We start from the raw sequence: 17,519 nt of genomic DNA on the forward strand, positions 1-17,519 counted from the left end.
ACTGAACCTGTGTCTGCTGCATTGGCAGACAGATTCTTTACCACTGAGCCACCAGGGAAGTCCACCTTCTCTCTGTTCCCATGTCTTAAAGAACCTAAGAATACAGCATTATGTTTTCATTCAACTCAGAAATAAGAAATGCAAACTTCATTCCTTCATCATGAATGCATGTAAATTTGAATGCCCCATCTGATCTGGGTGCTTTTATTTCTATAAAAAGTCTAGGAATTATGAGTTGGTTTTGCCTTGGTTGGCCACCAGGCAGCATGAAGGGAAGCACCAGTGCTGGTCCCAGAGCAAGGAACCACAGTCCTGGCACCTGTCCCCCAGCTTGCCTCTCCCCTCTACCTTGAGATATGGCAGCATCTGTCTGCCCTCTGACAGTAGAGAGAATACCTATAAATCCTAGAACTTTACAGGTGCAAGGGCTATCTGCATCTAGTGGGAACTTTCCCTTTCCAAGATGGGGAACTGTGTAGGGCGGCTGCACCAAGGAGGTCACAGTACCTCCTACAATCTGTTTGAAAAAAAAAAAATTATTGCAAGGATAGTTTTTTCCCCTTATCTCCTATTGTTTTTTTCTGGCCATAAAATTATTCTTGCTTAAAGTCAAAAAGTATAAAGAAATAGGGTAAAAGATGATCCATAATCTCATGTTCGCAGGGCAAACACACATACTGAATGGTCTCTATGTGCCCAGACACAGGCTAAGTGTGCCCCATCCTTTATCCTCTGCCATCCTCACAGCTACCCTGTGAGGTGGGTCTTACCAGATCCATTTTACCTATGAGGAAACTGAGGCACAGGGAAATTTAGCAACCAGCCCATGGGCATCAGGAAAGGATAGAGTTGAGACTTGAACCCAGGTACTCCCGATTCCAAAGCTTGTGCTCTCCATGCACATTCAGTACAATTTTGTATTTAGAGCTGCCAAAACAACCTGACAGTAAGAATGTATGCTTGCCAGGGCATAAGCCCACCAGGATACATCCTCACTAGGGTGCATTCTTGCAAGACTGTATCCTCACTGGAGTTGACTTTTACTCTGTCCAGCTCAAAGCTTTGTTCTGTGAGGTGGTTGTACCACTCTGGGTTTCTGGAGGGGAAGTTCAGATGGGGTACACATCTGGCTGCAAGTTGATCCAGAGGCTGGAAGTGCATGTGACCTCCTCTGTGCACCTGCCCCACACAGTTCCTCATCTCAGAAAGGGAAAGTTCTCACTAGATGCAGATGTCCCTTGCACCTGTAAAGTCTAGGATTTATCTAGTGTCAACACTCTGGACTGATGCTGAAGCTGAAACTCCAATACTTTGGCCACCTGATGTGAAGAACTGACTCATTTGAAAAGACCCTGATGCTGGGAAAGATTGAAGGTGGGAGGAGAAGGGGACAACAGAGGATGAGATGGTTGGATGGCATCACTGACTCAATGGAAACGAGTTTCAGTAAACTCTGGAGTTGGTGATGGACAGGGAGGCCTGGTGTGCTGCAGTCCATGGGGTCGCAAAGAGCCAGACACGACTGAGCAGCTGCACTGAACTGAACACTCTGGCATGCTAAGAGGGGATTTGAAAACCCATCATAAATATTTAAATGAGCTAGCGACATATGTTGACCTCATGACAGAATCACGAGCCCATTGTGGAGCGGGATCTGGAAGACAGTGGGTGACGCCCCATGTGACACTCTCTTTGCTTTAGGTCCCCCAGTCAAGTGTTCCAGAAGCTGGCTTTCCATGTGGTCCCTGGCTGATCATCGTCATCAGCATCATCCAGTTCTTAAGACTAAAGGTAGGAAGCGGAAGTGAGTGGATGCATTTCTCAGAGGCCACAGTGGTGGTGGTGGCAGCAGCAGCAGCAGCAGCGAAGATACTGACGGTTTCACTCTTCACCTGTGTTTTTTTTCCTTCAGAGTGTTTTTACCATATGCTGGCCCTCCTCTCTCCACACCACAAGCCATTGCCACTTTGCTCACATTGTACTCCGAGATCCTAGTAGGGGCCAGACCTTCCATGGGGCCATGGGTTGTTCTAACAGGGCGCTACAGGTCTGGTAGGGTAGCCAGGCAGGTACAGAAACAACTGGAACACCCAGGGTTTTCAGGCCCTTAGGAAAAGTGTGACCAGTGAGGGGGGAATAACATGATCTCCATGTTTGATCGGGGCTGGGGGCAGAGTAGTGGTAGGAACCTGGCAGGAACCAGACCCTGAGGAAAGACCCCTCTGTGGCTTCATCTCAAAGTTCTAGAGTCACGAAAGGATTTGAAACTGAACAGTAACAAGACAGGAAAGTACATTTATAAAGATCCCTCAAGTTGCTGGGGAGACTGGGTAATCCGTGAGGCTACACAGGGAAACTAGCTGGGGTGGTCGTGGCCATCCAGGGGAGAGATGGTCACAGCTCAGTATTGGGATGGGGAGACGCCATTAGGTTTAGGAGAGTGAATGGACAGGGTTTGGGAAGGCGCAGATATGGTAACATTAGAGCCAGGCAGGAGGATGGGAGTGGGGGAGGGGTGGGGGAAGCGTGCATATTGGGGAAGGGCTGAGCTTAGGGAGTCAGTTTGGGACACACTGGGGTGAGGTGCTGGGAGGTCACTCATCTGATGACTACAGCAATTGCCCTCAGGCCCTTTGATCTTTGCTGCCCTTCTCTCTGGGACTGTCCCAGGCAGGGGATCCTGGATGGTCATTGTTTGCCCACTGAAAACAATCTGACAGTGAAGCCTGTTAAAAAGACAGGGAAGCAAGAAACACTGAGTGACTCCCTATTCTACTCCTGAAGGTCTGGTACCCTTGAGCAAAACATTTGTTTTCTCCGGGCTTCAATTTTTTTTTTTCAAAATATGCCACATATCTCACAGGACCTTTGTGGGGTGCAGGTCAGATAGTAGATAAGCAAGCACCTTGTAAACTGTTAAGGGACAAAATACAAGGTAGCATTAGACGATCATCATTATCATGTTCTCTGATCAGACTTGGGCCATTTGTAGTTTATGTTTACAGTTCCTAACTGCTATCATTTTATCTGACTGTCTATTTGCAGGTTAGGTATGAACATATCCAAAAGAAAGTGGAAAGTTAAGATGATAGTTTATATAAATTATGTTGAAAGAGAAGGCAAAAAATCTGGACACATGCTGATCTGGGTCACATCATGTTGAAAAAGCTGTCTAGAATCATTTGCAAAGAACCCAAACAAAGGAGATCCCTTTATGAATATAAACACACTTTTCCACCTCATTGCCAGACCATAGAATTCGAGTATCTCCACTCATTCATTCATTCAACAAATATTCACTGGCATTTCCAGTGTGCTTTCTTCTAGGCATTTGAGAATGGAGGTAGGGGGTGTGGCTGCCTTTGAGGGATGCTCCAGCACACTGGAGATCATCTAGTATCTAGCTCGATTCACTGACTGTCCAGAAGGGGAAACTGAGGATCAGTGAGGCTCAGGAACTTGTCTAAGGATTTTCCAAGGCCCCTTGAAGCTGTGGAGGAGCAGAGGGCAGCTCTTAGGATCACAGGCAGATCCCTGCCTGTGATCCTAAGATGCTAGTCCTTCTAAGATATCTCTGTGGGTTTGGGTTTGGAAATGCAGAGCTATATGCCTAATACTTCATCAAGAGATATCACTTATCCCCTCAGAATGCAGCAATGAGGTTGGCTTTGTCAGTTACTCAGGATGTCCCTTTCACCAAGCATCCACCCTTGCACAAAAGTCTCCCTCAGAGCAAACACTGGCTGGCTGAGCCTAAACACTGTGCCAGCCTGGGGAGGTGGGGCCATTGGGAGATGAATGGAGCTCAATCCTTACCCTGAACCTGGCAATCACAGTACCGTGTCCTAGATGCCCTCTTGCTAGGGTTCTGGCCCTTCCCCACTCCCCACTCCGATGCCAGGAACCCAGAACCAGAAACTTACCAGGTATTCAGAGGATGGATATTCCTTGTGTAGGACAGGTGTGGGCATGGAGAGGGTGTGTGGCATGCATTCAGATGCACCAGTCCAGCTTGTCTTGATCCTATAGTTGAGGTTGCGGACAGCCCAGAGAGAGCTGATTTGCTAGGAAAGATGCAGTTCCCAGCATAGGCTGCTTGGCTGCTGACAGATATGCTTCAGGCTTGTTTCACCTGTGTTGGGATTGTCCTCTGACTGCTGCTCCTTTGCTTTGTCTGAAGAACTCAGAGTGAGGTCAAAGGTGATGACTAGAAGGACTTCCCTGTCAGCCAAGTGGTTAAGGCTTTGGGCTTCCAATGCAGGGAGTGACATTCAATCCCTGGTTGGGGAACTAATTAGTATCCAACATGCGTGTGTGCTCAGTTCCTCAGTCGTGTCTGAGTCTTTGCGACCCCATGGACTGTAGCACATCAGGCTCCAGTGTCCACGAGATTTTTCAGGCAAGAATACTGGAGTGGGTTGTCATTTCCTCCTCCAGGGGATCTTCCTGACCCAGGGATCAAACCTGAGTCCCCTTCGTCTCCTGCATTGCAGGCAGATTCTTCACTGCTTAGCCCCTGGTATGTGTGGTGCAGCCAAAAAATGAAAAGGTGACCATTAGAACAATCAACCCATGTTGCACTGAATGTTTCACAGGATCTATGCAACAATTTATGACTTAGACCCTGAGAGACGGGGCACTGAAGTTCCTTGCCCAAGTCACACGGCTGACATCCAACCTAAATACTCCTTGGTGCTATTTGGACTTGGGAGCTCCCTTGGCAAGCCGAGCCAGAGCCCCAGGGAGCACTGCAAATCCACCGCGGGACTTCAGGGCTGAGAAATAAAGACTGGGCATCCAGACCCCTGCTGCAGTGCCCTATGTGTCAGTGCCCTGGGCTGTCTTCTAGGAGAGGGGTAGATTCATGGGAGCTCCCCTGGTTGGCTGAGTGAAGTCCTTGGCAGAATTGGAACAGGTCCTCTAGTTTTCTCATCACCTTTCCCCCAGTCAGAGATGGCTGCTGTCTCCTTCTGGGGGGGTGGGGGGTGGGGGAGGAGAGGTGCCTTCCACACCAGCATCTGATAACACAGACACACCTTCGCTCATTCTTCTAGTATTCCTCTGAATGTATCTTAGGTCCCAAGCCACGTGCTTGTTGGGCAGAAGCCCAACTGAGACAGACATTCGGCAAGCAATCGCCTAAAGCCGGCCCAAATGCCATTTGTGAGACGTGCCACAAAGGAGACCAGAGGGAGAAAGTCAATTGCGGGCAGGGGAGTGTCCCTTCACTGACTGGGGATTGGGCTGAGGTCTCAAGGGTGGCAGCACTTGCCTAAGAGCCGAAGTGGGTGCAGATCCGAGGCAGCAGGAATGGCAGGTAAACAAACACACTTCCAGGGATGGGAGAGGGGACACTCTGGGAGGGAACTGCCATTAAGAGTGAAGGGGGAGAGGGAAGAAGAAGCTGCAGAAGCAGAAGTGGGGAGAAGAGGCCCTGGAGGGCTGACATGACAGCCAGGTTTACAGCTTGATCAATGGGCTCTGGCTGGGAGGTGGGCGGCGTAGAAATCCAGGTGTTTTTCCCACCCTCACTGCCAAAGTCTGGACTCCAGGCCCACACCAGCGCTCTGCCTCTGGCCCGTCCTCCCACAGCCACACAGGAGAGTTTTCTCAGACAGAGCTCTGCTTGGGTCACTACCTGAAAAAAGCTGCAGGTGATAGTGTCCACCCAGACAACTGCCCTGTCTCTGGAGAGGCTCCTCCCCTCACCTCTCCAGCCTTGGAATCCGCCTTTGAGTGAGTTCAGTGCACAACTTCGCACCTCCGTTCAGGGGTCCTGCTTTCCCCCAGTTCAGTTCAGTTCAGTCAAACAGTCGTGTCCGACTCTGCTTTCCCCCAGACTGCAGTAATTTGCTCCTTCTTGGCCCGTGGACCCCTCACTAACCCTGGATGGCAAGCTCAAAGTGGCTACCTGTCCTCAGACCCGCCCCACCACAGTCACAACTGAAGCTTTCCCCTGGCCTTCAGTTCTATTTTGCTGGCATTTATTTTATCCTTGGAAGGACTGATGCTGAAGCTGAAGCTCCAGTACTGTGGTCACCTGATGCGAAGAGCTGACTCATTGGAAAATACCCTGATGCTGGGAAAGATTGAAGGCAGGAGGAGAAGGGGGTGACAGAGGATAAGATGGTTGGATGGCATCACCAACTCAATAGACGTAAGTTTGAGCAAGCTCCGGGAAATAGTGAAGGACAGGAAAGCCTGGCATGCTGCAGTCCATGGGGTTGCAAAGAGTTGGACACCACCAAGCAACTGAACAACAACATTTTATCCTTGACCTGTTTATTGATGTTGGTGTGTCTGCTTTCTAGATGGCAAGTTGCCTGAGGTTGGGGATTCTGCCTTAAGAATGTAAGTAGTAAGCCATCAGGGTCAATGGAGAACTCATTGTTAACGAATCTGAATGGAGTCAATGGAGAACTCGTTTTTTACAAATCTGAATGGAGTCCCTGCTCTATGCTACACTTTGGGGAGATGGCAGAGAACAGAGCAGTCAATCTTCTGGGGAGACTGACAATCAGAGAGATAAATGTAAAAGTATAGTGAGTGAGCTCATGAGCTGGTGTTGAGTTTGTGTGCATAAACAGAGCAAGAGAAGGAAGACAGGTGACGTGGAATTGTGGCTTTCAGTTTTCCACTGATAGTCAGGGAATGTGAAACTGGAGCAAAGACCTAAAGGAAGTGAGGGCTAGAGCCTTGCTGATTTAGGGAGCAGATCTTCCCAGGCTGAGGAAGGAGCATGTGCCAAGGGCTTGAGATGGCTATTGCTGAGTGCGGGCAGGGTGAGGAGAAACTTGAGAGCTGGAATCCGAGGTGAGTGTGGTGATGAGGGGTGACTTGTGAAGTCCCCCGAGGACCATTGGAGAGATGGGCTATACCCTGGAGGGATAGGGTAAAGGTCTGAGCATTCTCAGTGGATGAAGGGCAGGTTCAGACTTACCAGGATGCTCCCAGTTGCTGGGCAGACACAGATTGAAGCTGGTGGGGGAGATGGTATGTATGGTGATGATAAGTGCCATCCTTGTCAGAGTCAGATTCTAACACCATCCACTGGGCTTGTTTCTAAAGCCCTCTTCCCAGAGGGACTGGACACATGGAGGGCCTTTGCTAGGCCACATTTCAGGTTTGTTTTGGGTTTTTTTTGGGGGGGTAGGTAGGTGAAGATAGGAGAACCATTCTCTTTGTGAAGTCCCATCAGCCTAGATCCTAAGAATGGTGATGTCCGAAGGGATGCTGGGGACCAGTCACTGCTTCCCCTTTTCATGATGCTAAACTTAGGCCCAGAAAGAGGGCGTGGGGAGAATTTTAAATGCAGCAACACCAGTCCCGTTTTCAAGAGTGGCAATCTCCTGTTGCCTCTTCTCCCTACCACAGGAATCCCCCTGGTTCAGGTGAGGAGAAACAGTTTGTAACTTTTCCCAAAGAGGGGGACACCGGTCCATTAGCTGCTCAATGAGTCAGAGCGAGGCCTTTGTATCACTCAAGTGGGTACCGAATGGCCTGTGGTATTAGGCGAGGTGGGGGAGATTCTGAGAACCTGCTGCTGCACTCTAGGTGGGAGGGAGTCCAGGGAGAGGTGGTGTAGACCACTTCGCCCAGTAGTGGGGAAAGTCTGCAAGGCCCAACAGGGCAGGGCTCTTCTGGGAACAGGCTGGGTCAGTGGAGCTGACCCCACTGAGTATCCCCTTCCCTCCCCTTCCTGCCCCTCAATGCCCCCTCCACCCTAGAGCCTTCCCAGGACTGGGTGCCTGGGGGGGGGGTGGGGGTGGGGCAGGGAGCTCTCACTTCATCTTCATCTTTCCCAGGAGCCCTGGTCTACCTGGCACATCCTTGACTCTGCATTGGCTCATGTGGTTAGGATTGTGTGCACACAGGGCAGTGGTGTGGACAGTAAATGTGGAGGAAGTCTTTAGGTTGTTGACCTACTTCCTCTTTCAGTCATACATTGAAAGGAGAGCCAGTGGGCCTGGTGAGGCTGGTGTGGCCTTGTGTGTGTGTGCGTGTGTGCTAAGTCCCTTCAGTCATGTCCGACTCTTTGTGACCCTATGAACTGTAATCTCTTCTGTCCATGGGATTCTCAAGGAAGAATACTGGAGTGGGTTGCCATTTCCTTCTCCAGGGGATCTTTCCAAGCCAGAGATCGAACCCATGTCTCCTGTGTCTCTTGCATTGGCAAGCGGGTTCTTTAACCACGAGTGCAACCTGGGAAGCTGGTGTGACCGTGTCACACTAAACAGCACCGGCTTCTGGGCTCCCTTCTCTGGTGGCCTGACCCATGGCCCTGGGAGCAGGAGAGGTGGGATAGGCTAGCCCCAGTTGCCTGTCTGTTCTCAACCTAAAACGTCTTCTTCTTGAGGGTGCTGACTGCCCCTGCCACATTGCCAATGGCCATAGAGCTGAGGTATTAAGAGTAAGACAAGTGTGACACTAAGGGTCAATCAAGAGACCAAGTTTCCAGCCCCTGCTCAGCCACTGACTCCTGGGGGACCCTCTGAATCCAGCCCATCAGAAGAGTGTCAGAAACCCTCTCTGAGAAAGCACTTTTCCTCTCCTTGGGAAGAGTCCAGTTGGAAGGTAATTCCCATCCACAAGCCGAGGGGGAGAGGAGACAGGAGGCCCCAGCTCCCCTGGAAGTGAGCAGAGGTGGGCAGGGGCCCTGGGGAAGCCTAGAAGCTTGCAGTTAAAGACTCCCTACCTGCAAAGATGGAACTTTACAAAGGCTCCCAGATCCCTTGTAGCTCAGTGGGTAAAGAATCTACCTGCAATGCAGGAGATCTGGGTTCAATTCCTGGGTCAAGAAGATTCCCTGGAGAAGGAAATGGCAACCCCACTCGAGTATTCTTGCCTAGAGAATCCCACTGACAAAGGAGCCTGACAGGCTACAGTCCATGGGGTTGCAAGAGTCGGATACAAGTTAGTGACTAAACCACCACCACCACCACCACCAGATCCCTTGTGAAAGACTGCTCATTTTTGGATCTTCACAGCCAGTGACGGTTGGGCCTCAGGGATGTTACTTTCACCCCTGGGTGCTCAGATGGAGACCTGGGGTAGGGGTAAGGTAGGGTGAGGTCTAAGGGACTGGGGTTTCATTTGTGTTGAATGATGAGGATTACTCCTAATTTGGGAGCGAGGGGAGAGGGTCTTGAACTGACAGGAACTGAAAGGAAACCTCTTTACCACACTTTGTCATATTTCCTATTTCCTTTGAATGTTCTCCTGACATCTCCAGGCAGTGGAGTGGCTTATGGGATTCTGGTTTGAGGTTCCCTTGCATGGATGGGCCTGGCCTCCTAGCGGACTGATGTCATTAATGTACTTTCCAGGGAGGCCCAGGCAGGGGCTCAGCGCACTCCAGCACCTTGAGCTACCCTCAAGCCAAGCCACTGAGCACCGAATTTTGCGGCAGATAGAAAAGGCAATGTGCCTTGGAACCCCTGAGTCTGGGCCATGTCTGCTCACCCCTGACTTTGTCACTTTTTCTACCCTTCTAGGCTGATTCTTAGCCTCCCCTGGGTGGCCTTTTATACATGACCACCAGATTTCACACCTACCCTTCCTCACCCACAGACTGGACAGTGGCTGGCGTGGAGAAGGTAGGTCATACCACCTTTGACAGGTGACACTGAGACAGGGGGAGCTGAGGTGACATGGCGGAAGGTTCACCACAACGTCAGTGACAGCCCAAAGCTACTGCCTCTCCCATGCCCTCCATCCCCAGTCCCCCACTTCATCCCATCTCCTTTCTGTTATTTATGAGTAGACATTCAAGATATGTACATGGGATTGAGTTATGAGAGAGTTTTTGCACTCAGGCTTCTGCCATGGACAGTCCAGGCTGAGGAGAAACTGAAGCTATGAGGAGCCTGCCGACTGAGACTCAGTGTGGAAGGAATGGAGATATTGGGGACACTGGGCCTGAGGGAGACATGGAGACTTGGGTCATAGGTATGTTTGTGGGGGGCAGGGCAGGGAAACATAGCAACTATCTGCAGACCTCTGACACGGCTCGGTGATGTCATAGTCACTTTCTGAAGATTCTGCTAACAGTGACCACAGGTCGAAGCTTCAGACCAAGTGCCTCAACTGGATAAGAAGAGGCACTGCTCAGGAGCAGACATGGAAAATCTTCCTTCAACAAGTAAGAAGATGAATTTTGTGCTTCGAGGTATGTACACAGAAATCAGAGACCAATGGGCAGGGCTCTGGCAGTGGGTGGGAAGAGGGGATCTTGACGGTGGTGTCTGGGCACGACTTACTCTAAGCTCTCTTACTTCTCTGGCTTGGCTTTCAAGCTACTTTGTCTGTGAATGCCCTAGGTGTGCCCAGGTGTGTGTGTGTGAGTCTGTGTATATATATGTGCTGCTTGTGACTTCCCTGTGCTTATGAGTGTGACCCTCACCAGCCACTCAGGGGCCCATTAAGAAGTGCCCACGGGCTCTGAGGCTGACCATTCTGGTTTTCCCAGCTTGGTGCTTCCAACTGCTAAGGGCAGCTTCCCATTGCAGCCAGGACACCAGGCAGTGGCCGGGCCAGAAGGAGGCCCCTGTCCCACCTCACATCTCTGGCTTAGAAAGGCCTGACAACACTGAGAGGCTAGGGCACTCCGGAGAATGGTCACATTGTAACGAGGCCCTGCTTCCCTCTGGGAAGGGTAGAAACAGAAGATGGGGGGGGGTGGCTTGAGAGTAGCAGACTCTGAGAACCTGGCAGTGGAAGAAGTTGGAGCCATCGGCCTGGAGAAGAGACTTGGCCTGCCGTGCAATCTCTGAAGGATAAGGGGTTAGACTGTGTGTGGGATGGTGACCCCAGGGCTCAGAGATAGGCTCAGATAGAAGACAACCCAGAAAGGAGATGGTAAGTTCACTGTGAGTGGAGGTATGCAAGAAGGTAGGTGAGCACTCGGCTAACTCTTAACAGGACAGGGGATTAGATGAGAGAGCCTTAAGATGTCTGCCTTCCAAGGAGTCTGTAAACTGGGGACCTAAGAAACTGACTTTGGTATCTGTGGCTCTTGCAAAAGGGCACTATCTTTGCCTTCATTAGCTTCCAAATGGATCCCTAATGTTCGAAGCCCAGCAATGCCAGCTACAGGGCCACAGCCTAGGTCATGACATTCTGAGGAGCTGGCAAGAGCTGGGTGGGGGTGGGGAGGTAGGGTCATTCTGAGGTCATCTCCCTTGTACACCTCACACTCAGTCACAGTTGCTAGAAACAGTGTTTTAAAAACTCATCTTCAGGTGGCTCTCATTTCTAAATATGGAAATAGGTGAGTATCCTGGGCTTTCAAAGTGCTTTAGAAAGGGAATATCTGTAGAATAACTCATGATACCTCTTCCACTATTTTCTCCAAATTTCAACCCTTGAAATGTGCTCCTTTTCTCAGCTTTCCTTTTTTCCCCTCCATTCTTTCTAGGAGGCTCATGGTATCTTCAAGAGGGAACGGGACCCTCGGACAGTTTTCAGCAGGGCTGATACTAGTGTTTGGAATGGGACGTTGCTCCCTCCTAAGTGACTCTCCTGTACAATGCAGGACATTTGGCATCTCTGGCCATCCTCGCCTTTTAAATTCCAGCAGCATTTCCCAACATCCGTTAGAGGTGACACTGCCCTCTCCCTCTTTGAAAATCATTGCCTGAATGGCCATACTACCCAGTGACAAAGCCAAGGCCAAAGTCAAATCCCATTCATTCATTCCAAGAACTTTTATTCTTCAATAGGGTGTGTGTCAGAAGAGCAAAGGGAACGAGGGCCTAAACTGAGGTGGTGAAAAGTGGACTGAATCCCTGCCCACAAAGTTACTACTCCCGATTTCTCTTCTTTTGCCAAACTCCGTTTTCGTCCTCTAGCCCACCTAGCTCGCTGGTTCCGCAATTGCACCACAGATTGACTTTCTGGGAATTAGTGGAAAGACCCTAGATGAGCGCGATCCTCGGGAGCACAATCAGGTTGTTTTAAGGCGGGGTGCGAGTCCCGAAACCCTGAGATCTCACAGCAGCTTTCCTGCTCGAGCGAGCAGCCGCTTTCCGCCGGGCTTACGAGAGCTAGGTGCCTGCCGCAAGGCCCCTGCAGCAGAGTCGCGGCGGAACTCGGTGGAGGTGAAGGACAGTCGACCCCCACGGTCGATACCGGAGTTGTCCCGGGGTGGGTGGCTGGGGTGAGGGGTGGTGGGTGGGGCCGCGGCTCAGAAGGAGCAGAGGCCAGCGCAACCCGGCTCGACCTTGCCCTCCAAACAGCAGAGGCCGAGGCCGCAGGGAATGGCGGAGCCACCTCGCTAAAGTCCTTTGAGATGCCACCTCGGTGCGAAAAGGGCGGGGAGGGGGCGCGGGGAGTGGGCAAGCGAGATTATTATTATTCCTCGGTTTTGCCGCGGCAGCTAGCGCCGGCGGGTTGTTCTGTTTGAATGAATGAGCCCAGCGGCCGCGCCCAATGGGCTCCCGCGCCTGTTTAATATTCATGAGGCCCGCAGCCAATGGCCGGGCGAGGAGGTTGTTTTAAACGGCGGAGCCCGCTGGCCAATCAGGCGGCTCTCGTGGAGGCAGCTAGCGCGAGGCTGTGGAGCGCTGAGCCGCGCGTCGTGCCCTGCGCTGCCCAGACTAGCGAACAATACAGGTACGTTTCGCACCGCCCGCCGTCGCCGCCACCGCCGCCGCTGCCACCGCCACCGCCACCGTCGCCGCCGCCGCAGAAGCAGCGCCCGCACAACTTTCCTCCGGCCCGCGCCGCCGCGAGCGCGCTCAGCCGCCGCCCCCTGCCTCTCCTCCGCGCGCCCTTCCCGCCCCCTTCGCCTCCCCTCTTTGCTATAGGTGCGGGAAGGAAAAAGCGATTCAGGTGTTTCAACTTTTCCGTGCATCAACCTGAGCTCCCCACTGTCGGGGCTGCGTTCCCTCCGCGGAACCCGTCTCGGCCGACGCCCCCTGGGGCAGCGGCCCAGGGACCTTGACCCCCCCCCCAAGCCAGATGTTCGGGCAGCTGCGGCGGCGCGAGCCGAGGGGCGACTGCGGGTTCGGGCGGCGCGCGTCCCGGCGCCGGGCGGCGGACCTGGGCAGGGGCCGGTGCTTCTCCGCCCGGGACGGACTCGGGGGAGGCCGGGCGACCGCTGCCCGCCGGGGACTACGGCGCAGGCAAACTTCGCTCCCGGTCTCGGCTGGGCGCCGCGCGGCCCCGGGGGGCTGCACTGCTGCTTCTGCATTAACATGGCCGTCGCGGGAGCGCCCGGCGGCCCGGGGAGGGGGGGCGCGGGCCGGCCGCCCCCCGCTCATCTCCTGCCCGCAGGGCACCGCCGCCGCCGCCGCCGCCGTGAACATGGCTGGCGCGGCACGGCGCGGCGCTGGGCTCAGGCGAGCTGCCGGGGGACGGGCGGCGGGTACAGCGAGCGGGCTCCGGCCTCGGCCCCAGCGCCCGAGGCCTGGGGCGGGCGGCGTGGAGGGCCGGGGGCGCCGCCGCGGGCCCCTGCGCGGCCGAGCGTCATGGCCGCACGGGCGCCTTTGTTATCCCGAGGAGTGCGCTCCGCGCCGCCGCCGGGGGCGGGGGGTCCAGCCCGCGGCCCCCGCAGCCCCGGGCGGGGCGGGGTGGGGTGGGGGCTGGCGAGCGGGCGGCGGCGGTGGCAGGGCCCGGACCGCTTTGTTCGCCGCCGTCGCCGCCGCCCGCGCCGGCCGCGCGCGGATCAGCCATTTTAGCGAGCGGAGCTTGGAGGCGCGGCGGGCGCCGCGGTCACCGCTGCTGCCCGCTCGGCTCCGCGCCCCCGGCGCGCTGCCGCCGCCGCCGCCCCCCGCTCCCTACGCCCCCCGCGGGTAGCAGTGGCGGATTTCAGGGGCACTTTCTTTCATCAGGAAGCTTTTGACAAAATGGAAGGTGAATTCTGCGTGTCCAAGTGACCCAGCGCGGGGCCGAGCCCGGCCGTCCGTGGCCGGCCCCGGGTTCCCCCGCGACCCGCGCCGCCGCACCCGCGCCGCCGCCGCGGGGCCCAGATTCAGCCCCTCGGTCGCTCCCAGGGAAGGGGAACGCTTGAATTTAGCGTGATGACCTTGGGTGTGGGAAAAGGAAAAGATGGCGGGAAGCAAGGGGGGTGGGGTGGGACAGGGGCGATAACACGCCACAGCTGCATTTTGATTTGGAAACTTTGCAGAAAGTGTTCCTGGCTGGACATGCTTGCCTTTACCGATGGGCAAGACTAGCCCTTTCTGTTTCCCCTCCCCCTTTAGGTAATGATGAAGATACAGACTGGAACTAAACAGTACAAGGGAGATCTGCTCACTTGCCAGATTACTGTTCTTGTAAAAGCCATTTTTATAAGCCAGAACGCATCAAAAATAGTGAAATTTCAAGTGTTCCCCATTTACAGTTCTCCTGCTTTGGTCTTGTAATCCTCGGTGGCAACAGTATTGTTGTCTCTAACATAGTAAAACAGATGACCCGCTAGCCTGAAGTGGTTCGTTGCAAGCTTCTGCCACCCGCCTGCACCCTTTACCAACGTGTCCTCCGTGTGCCCTTCCCACTTTTGAATTGTAGTTTGCAAAACGTAATAGTTCTGAGTCGCAATATAGCTCAGAACCACCCAGCTTGGGTCGGTTCCATTTGGAGAACTTGATCACTCCCGGAGAAGTAACTCACAAACCAGCACACTTCATGCTGGTCAAAAGTTAAATGACAAGTGACAGTGAAACTGATTTCCTCCCTACTCTGCCTTCAGCTGCTACAGGATGGGGGCAAGGGTTCTTCCAAAAGGGCCACCTCTGGTATATCTTACAGATGTTCATTGTGTTTGTTTCTCTTTGTCTCTCTTCTCTTCATCAGTCAAGATGGCTAAAGGTGATCCCAAGAAACCAAAGGGCAAGATGTCTGCTTATGCCTTCTTTGTGCAGACGTGCAGAGAGGAACATAAGAAGAAAAACCCAGAGGTCCCTGTCAATTTTGCTGAATTTTCCAAGAAATGCTCTGAGAGGTGGAAGGTATTTTTCTTTTATATTTTTCCAGCTACTCTTAGTTGGATTTCACACTTTCTGGTTACTGACCTTCAGTGTAGCTCCAGGTGGCTGTTTTCTTCCTCTTTACTTAGACTCATCTTGTCTCTCCTTAGAATTTTGTTTTATTTTTGAAGATTCTGCAAGGGTTTAAGGCTGTCATCCCCTTTTGCAAGTGATTCTCACTGCTGCCACCATAATTACAGGACAGCTGAACAGGTATGTGCTCACTGCATTGAGGTCCTGTGTTTTGCAGACCATGTCCGGGAAAGAGAAGTCGAAGTTCGATGAAATGGCAAAGGCGGATAAAGTGCGCTATGATCGGGAAATGAAGGATTACGGACCAGCTAAGGGAGGCAAGAAGAAGAAGGACCCTAATGCCCCCAAGAGACCACCGTAAGTGGCTATAGGATTCAGGATAGCAGTTAAGAGCTTTCCTTCTGCTTGAAAGATTTTTAAAAAGACAACTGTACCTAAAAAGATGTTGTGATACCTCAGCAAAACAGTGTATACTTTGAGCTGTACAGTGCAGGGCCAGGGAAATTCCTGGTTGTGGCTGTCTTTGTGAGCTGTACGCATGCATGGTGGTTGGCTGTTGGCATTTCCACTGGGAAGGGGGCAGACAGCCCAGTTCTGGGTGTCAGTGTCCATTGGCGTTTTCGCTATCCTTTTCCCAGTAACTGAGAAAGCACCGTATGTTGCTGAAGCCTCTTAAGCATTCTAGTGCCTGCAACTTTGTAATATTGTGTATGGCATCATGTATTTCTTCACTTGAGGGGAGAGTCATAGTGGTAGGAATTTGTGCATTCAGCAACATGAGATCTTGACTTCAGCTCCCATTTTGGTGGGTTCTCCTCTGATGTATACAATTCTCTCCCCACAAGGTCTGGATTTTTCCTATTCTGCTCTGAATTCCGCCCCAAGATCAAGTCTGCAAACCCTGGCATCTCTATTGGAGATGTGGCGAAGAAGCTGGGCGAGATGTGGAATAACTTAAGTGACAGTGAGAAGCAGCCATACATCAACAAGGCAGCGAAGCTGAAGGAGAAGTATGAGAAGGTGAGAGACCAGAGTGTACCCTGCACAGGCTGGGGGTGGAAGGCTGCAGGACTCGTCTCCATGCCAGATCGGCCTAGTATATTGGTGGTCCGGCTTCTGACAGATGGTTGTGCCTAAGATAGCTTTTCAGGCAGGCTTCAAAATGTGATCATATGAGCGTGCCCCTAGCAGAGGGTCAGATAGTGCTTATTCACTGGACTTTTAGAGCACGTGAACACCCATGCATTCTGCAATTGGAGTGGCTGCAAACCCAGTTTGAATCTGGAAAGAAATATTTCAAAGAGTAGTCCTGTCTTTCTCCCGTGTTTTCTCCTTCTGGGGTGGGGATGGCTTGCTTCTACCCTTGACTCATTTGCAATGTGTGTCTGTCCCTTCCAGGATGTCGCAGACTATAAGTCTAAAGGGAAGTTTGATGGTGCCAAGGGTGCTGCTAAAGTTGCCCGGAAAAAGGTGGAAGAGGAAGATGAAGAGGATGAGGAGGAGGAGGAGGAGGAGGAGGAGGAGGAAGAGGATGAATAAAAAAAAAACTGTTGATCTGTCTCCTTGTGAATACCTTAGAGTAGGGAGCGCCTTGATTGACACACCTCTCACCCAAGATGTGTCTGTTGCCCTCATTAGGTTTAATTACCCAATTGGATCATGATCATATCTTAGTGCTCTAGCAATTGTCAGTGGTTTACATTAAGTGGCCATGGGTGTCTGGAGCACCTGGAAACTGTATCAAAGTTGTACATATTTCCAAACATTTTTAAAATGAAAGGCTCTCGTGTTCTCCTCACTCTGTGCACTTTGCTGTTGGTGTGACAAGGCATTTAAAGATGTTTCTGGCATTTTTTTTTTGTTTTTTTAATTTGTAAGGTGGTGTGTTAATTCTATGGTCATGGGCTAGAAATCCCGAGTTCTCAACTGTACATATCTATAGTTTGTAAAAAGAACAAAGCAACCGAGACACACTCTTGATGCTCCTTGCTTGGTGTGGAGGCTGTGGGGGCAATGCCTTCCGGAGGGGCTGTAGCTCAGGGCGTGCACTGTGGGGCTGGACCTGTGGACACTGCAGTGGGCATCCATTTAGCTTCAGGTTGTCTTGTTTTTGTATATAGCGACATAGCATCCCGCTGCCATTCTTAGCTGTGGAAGGGGGGGGTGGGGTCAGCAGGCATGAGAAGTGTTTTGGATCCTTTTTAGTTGAAGTGCGGTAGTTTTAAACTGTTTTTTTTTTTTTTAAACAAACTGTAGAGCTGTTCATTGTCAGCAAAGCCAAGAGCCACTGCACCAGTGAAAGTTCAAGAACCTTCTGTACTAAACACGATCTGCAATGTTCTGTTATTTTTTTTGTATGTTTAGAATGTTGAAATGTTTTTGAAGTTAAATAAACAGTATTACATTTTTAAAATTGTGCTCTATGATGACAGTCTAAATGTCTGACTCACCTCAGTCTTAGCAGGAGGACAACCCACTCCATGGCATCTTGTAACTAGCCTCCTGGTGAATCTGGTA

The 17,519-nt window shown here is 52.1% G+C and overlaps 1 protein-coding gene across 5 annotated transcripts; it reads left to right on the top strand.

Moving 5' to 3' along the window:
• Positions 1 to 12,546: 12,546 nt before the first annotated feature.
• Positions 12,547 to 17,315, top strand: HMGB3 (high mobility group box 3). 5 transcript variants are annotated; one of them, XM_068962459.1, is made up of 5 exons: positions 12,547 to 12,612; positions 14,797 to 14,951; positions 15,220 to 15,359; positions 15,848 to 16,022; positions 16,401 to 17,315. In XM_068962459.1, exons 2-5 carry the CDS (start codon positions 14,802 to 14,804, stop codon positions 16,539 to 16,541), a joined length of 606 nt encoding a protein of 201 aa, XP_068818560.1. In that variant the 5' UTR covers positions 12,547 to 12,612; positions 14,797 to 14,801; the 3' UTR covers positions 16,542 to 17,315. The 5 variants fall into 5 exon arrangements, with proteins under 5 accessions (XP_068818560.1, XP_068818563.1, XP_068818561.1 ...); XM_068962462.1 differs by having other exon boundaries at positions 12,559 to 12,612; positions 14,802 to 14,951; XM_068962460.1 differs by lacking the exon at positions 12,547 to 12,612 and adding an exon at positions 12,728 to 12,806.
• The last annotated feature ends 204 nt before the right edge of the window (positions 17,316 to 17,519 follow it).

Source organism: Capricornis sumatraensis, chromosome X (assembly GCF_032405125.1).
Source record: "Capricornis sumatraensis isolate serow.1 chromosome X, serow.2, whole genome shotgun sequence".
Classification (NCBI taxonomy): domain Eukaryota; kingdom Metazoa; phylum Chordata; class Mammalia; order Artiodactyla; family Bovidae; genus Capricornis; species Capricornis sumatraensis.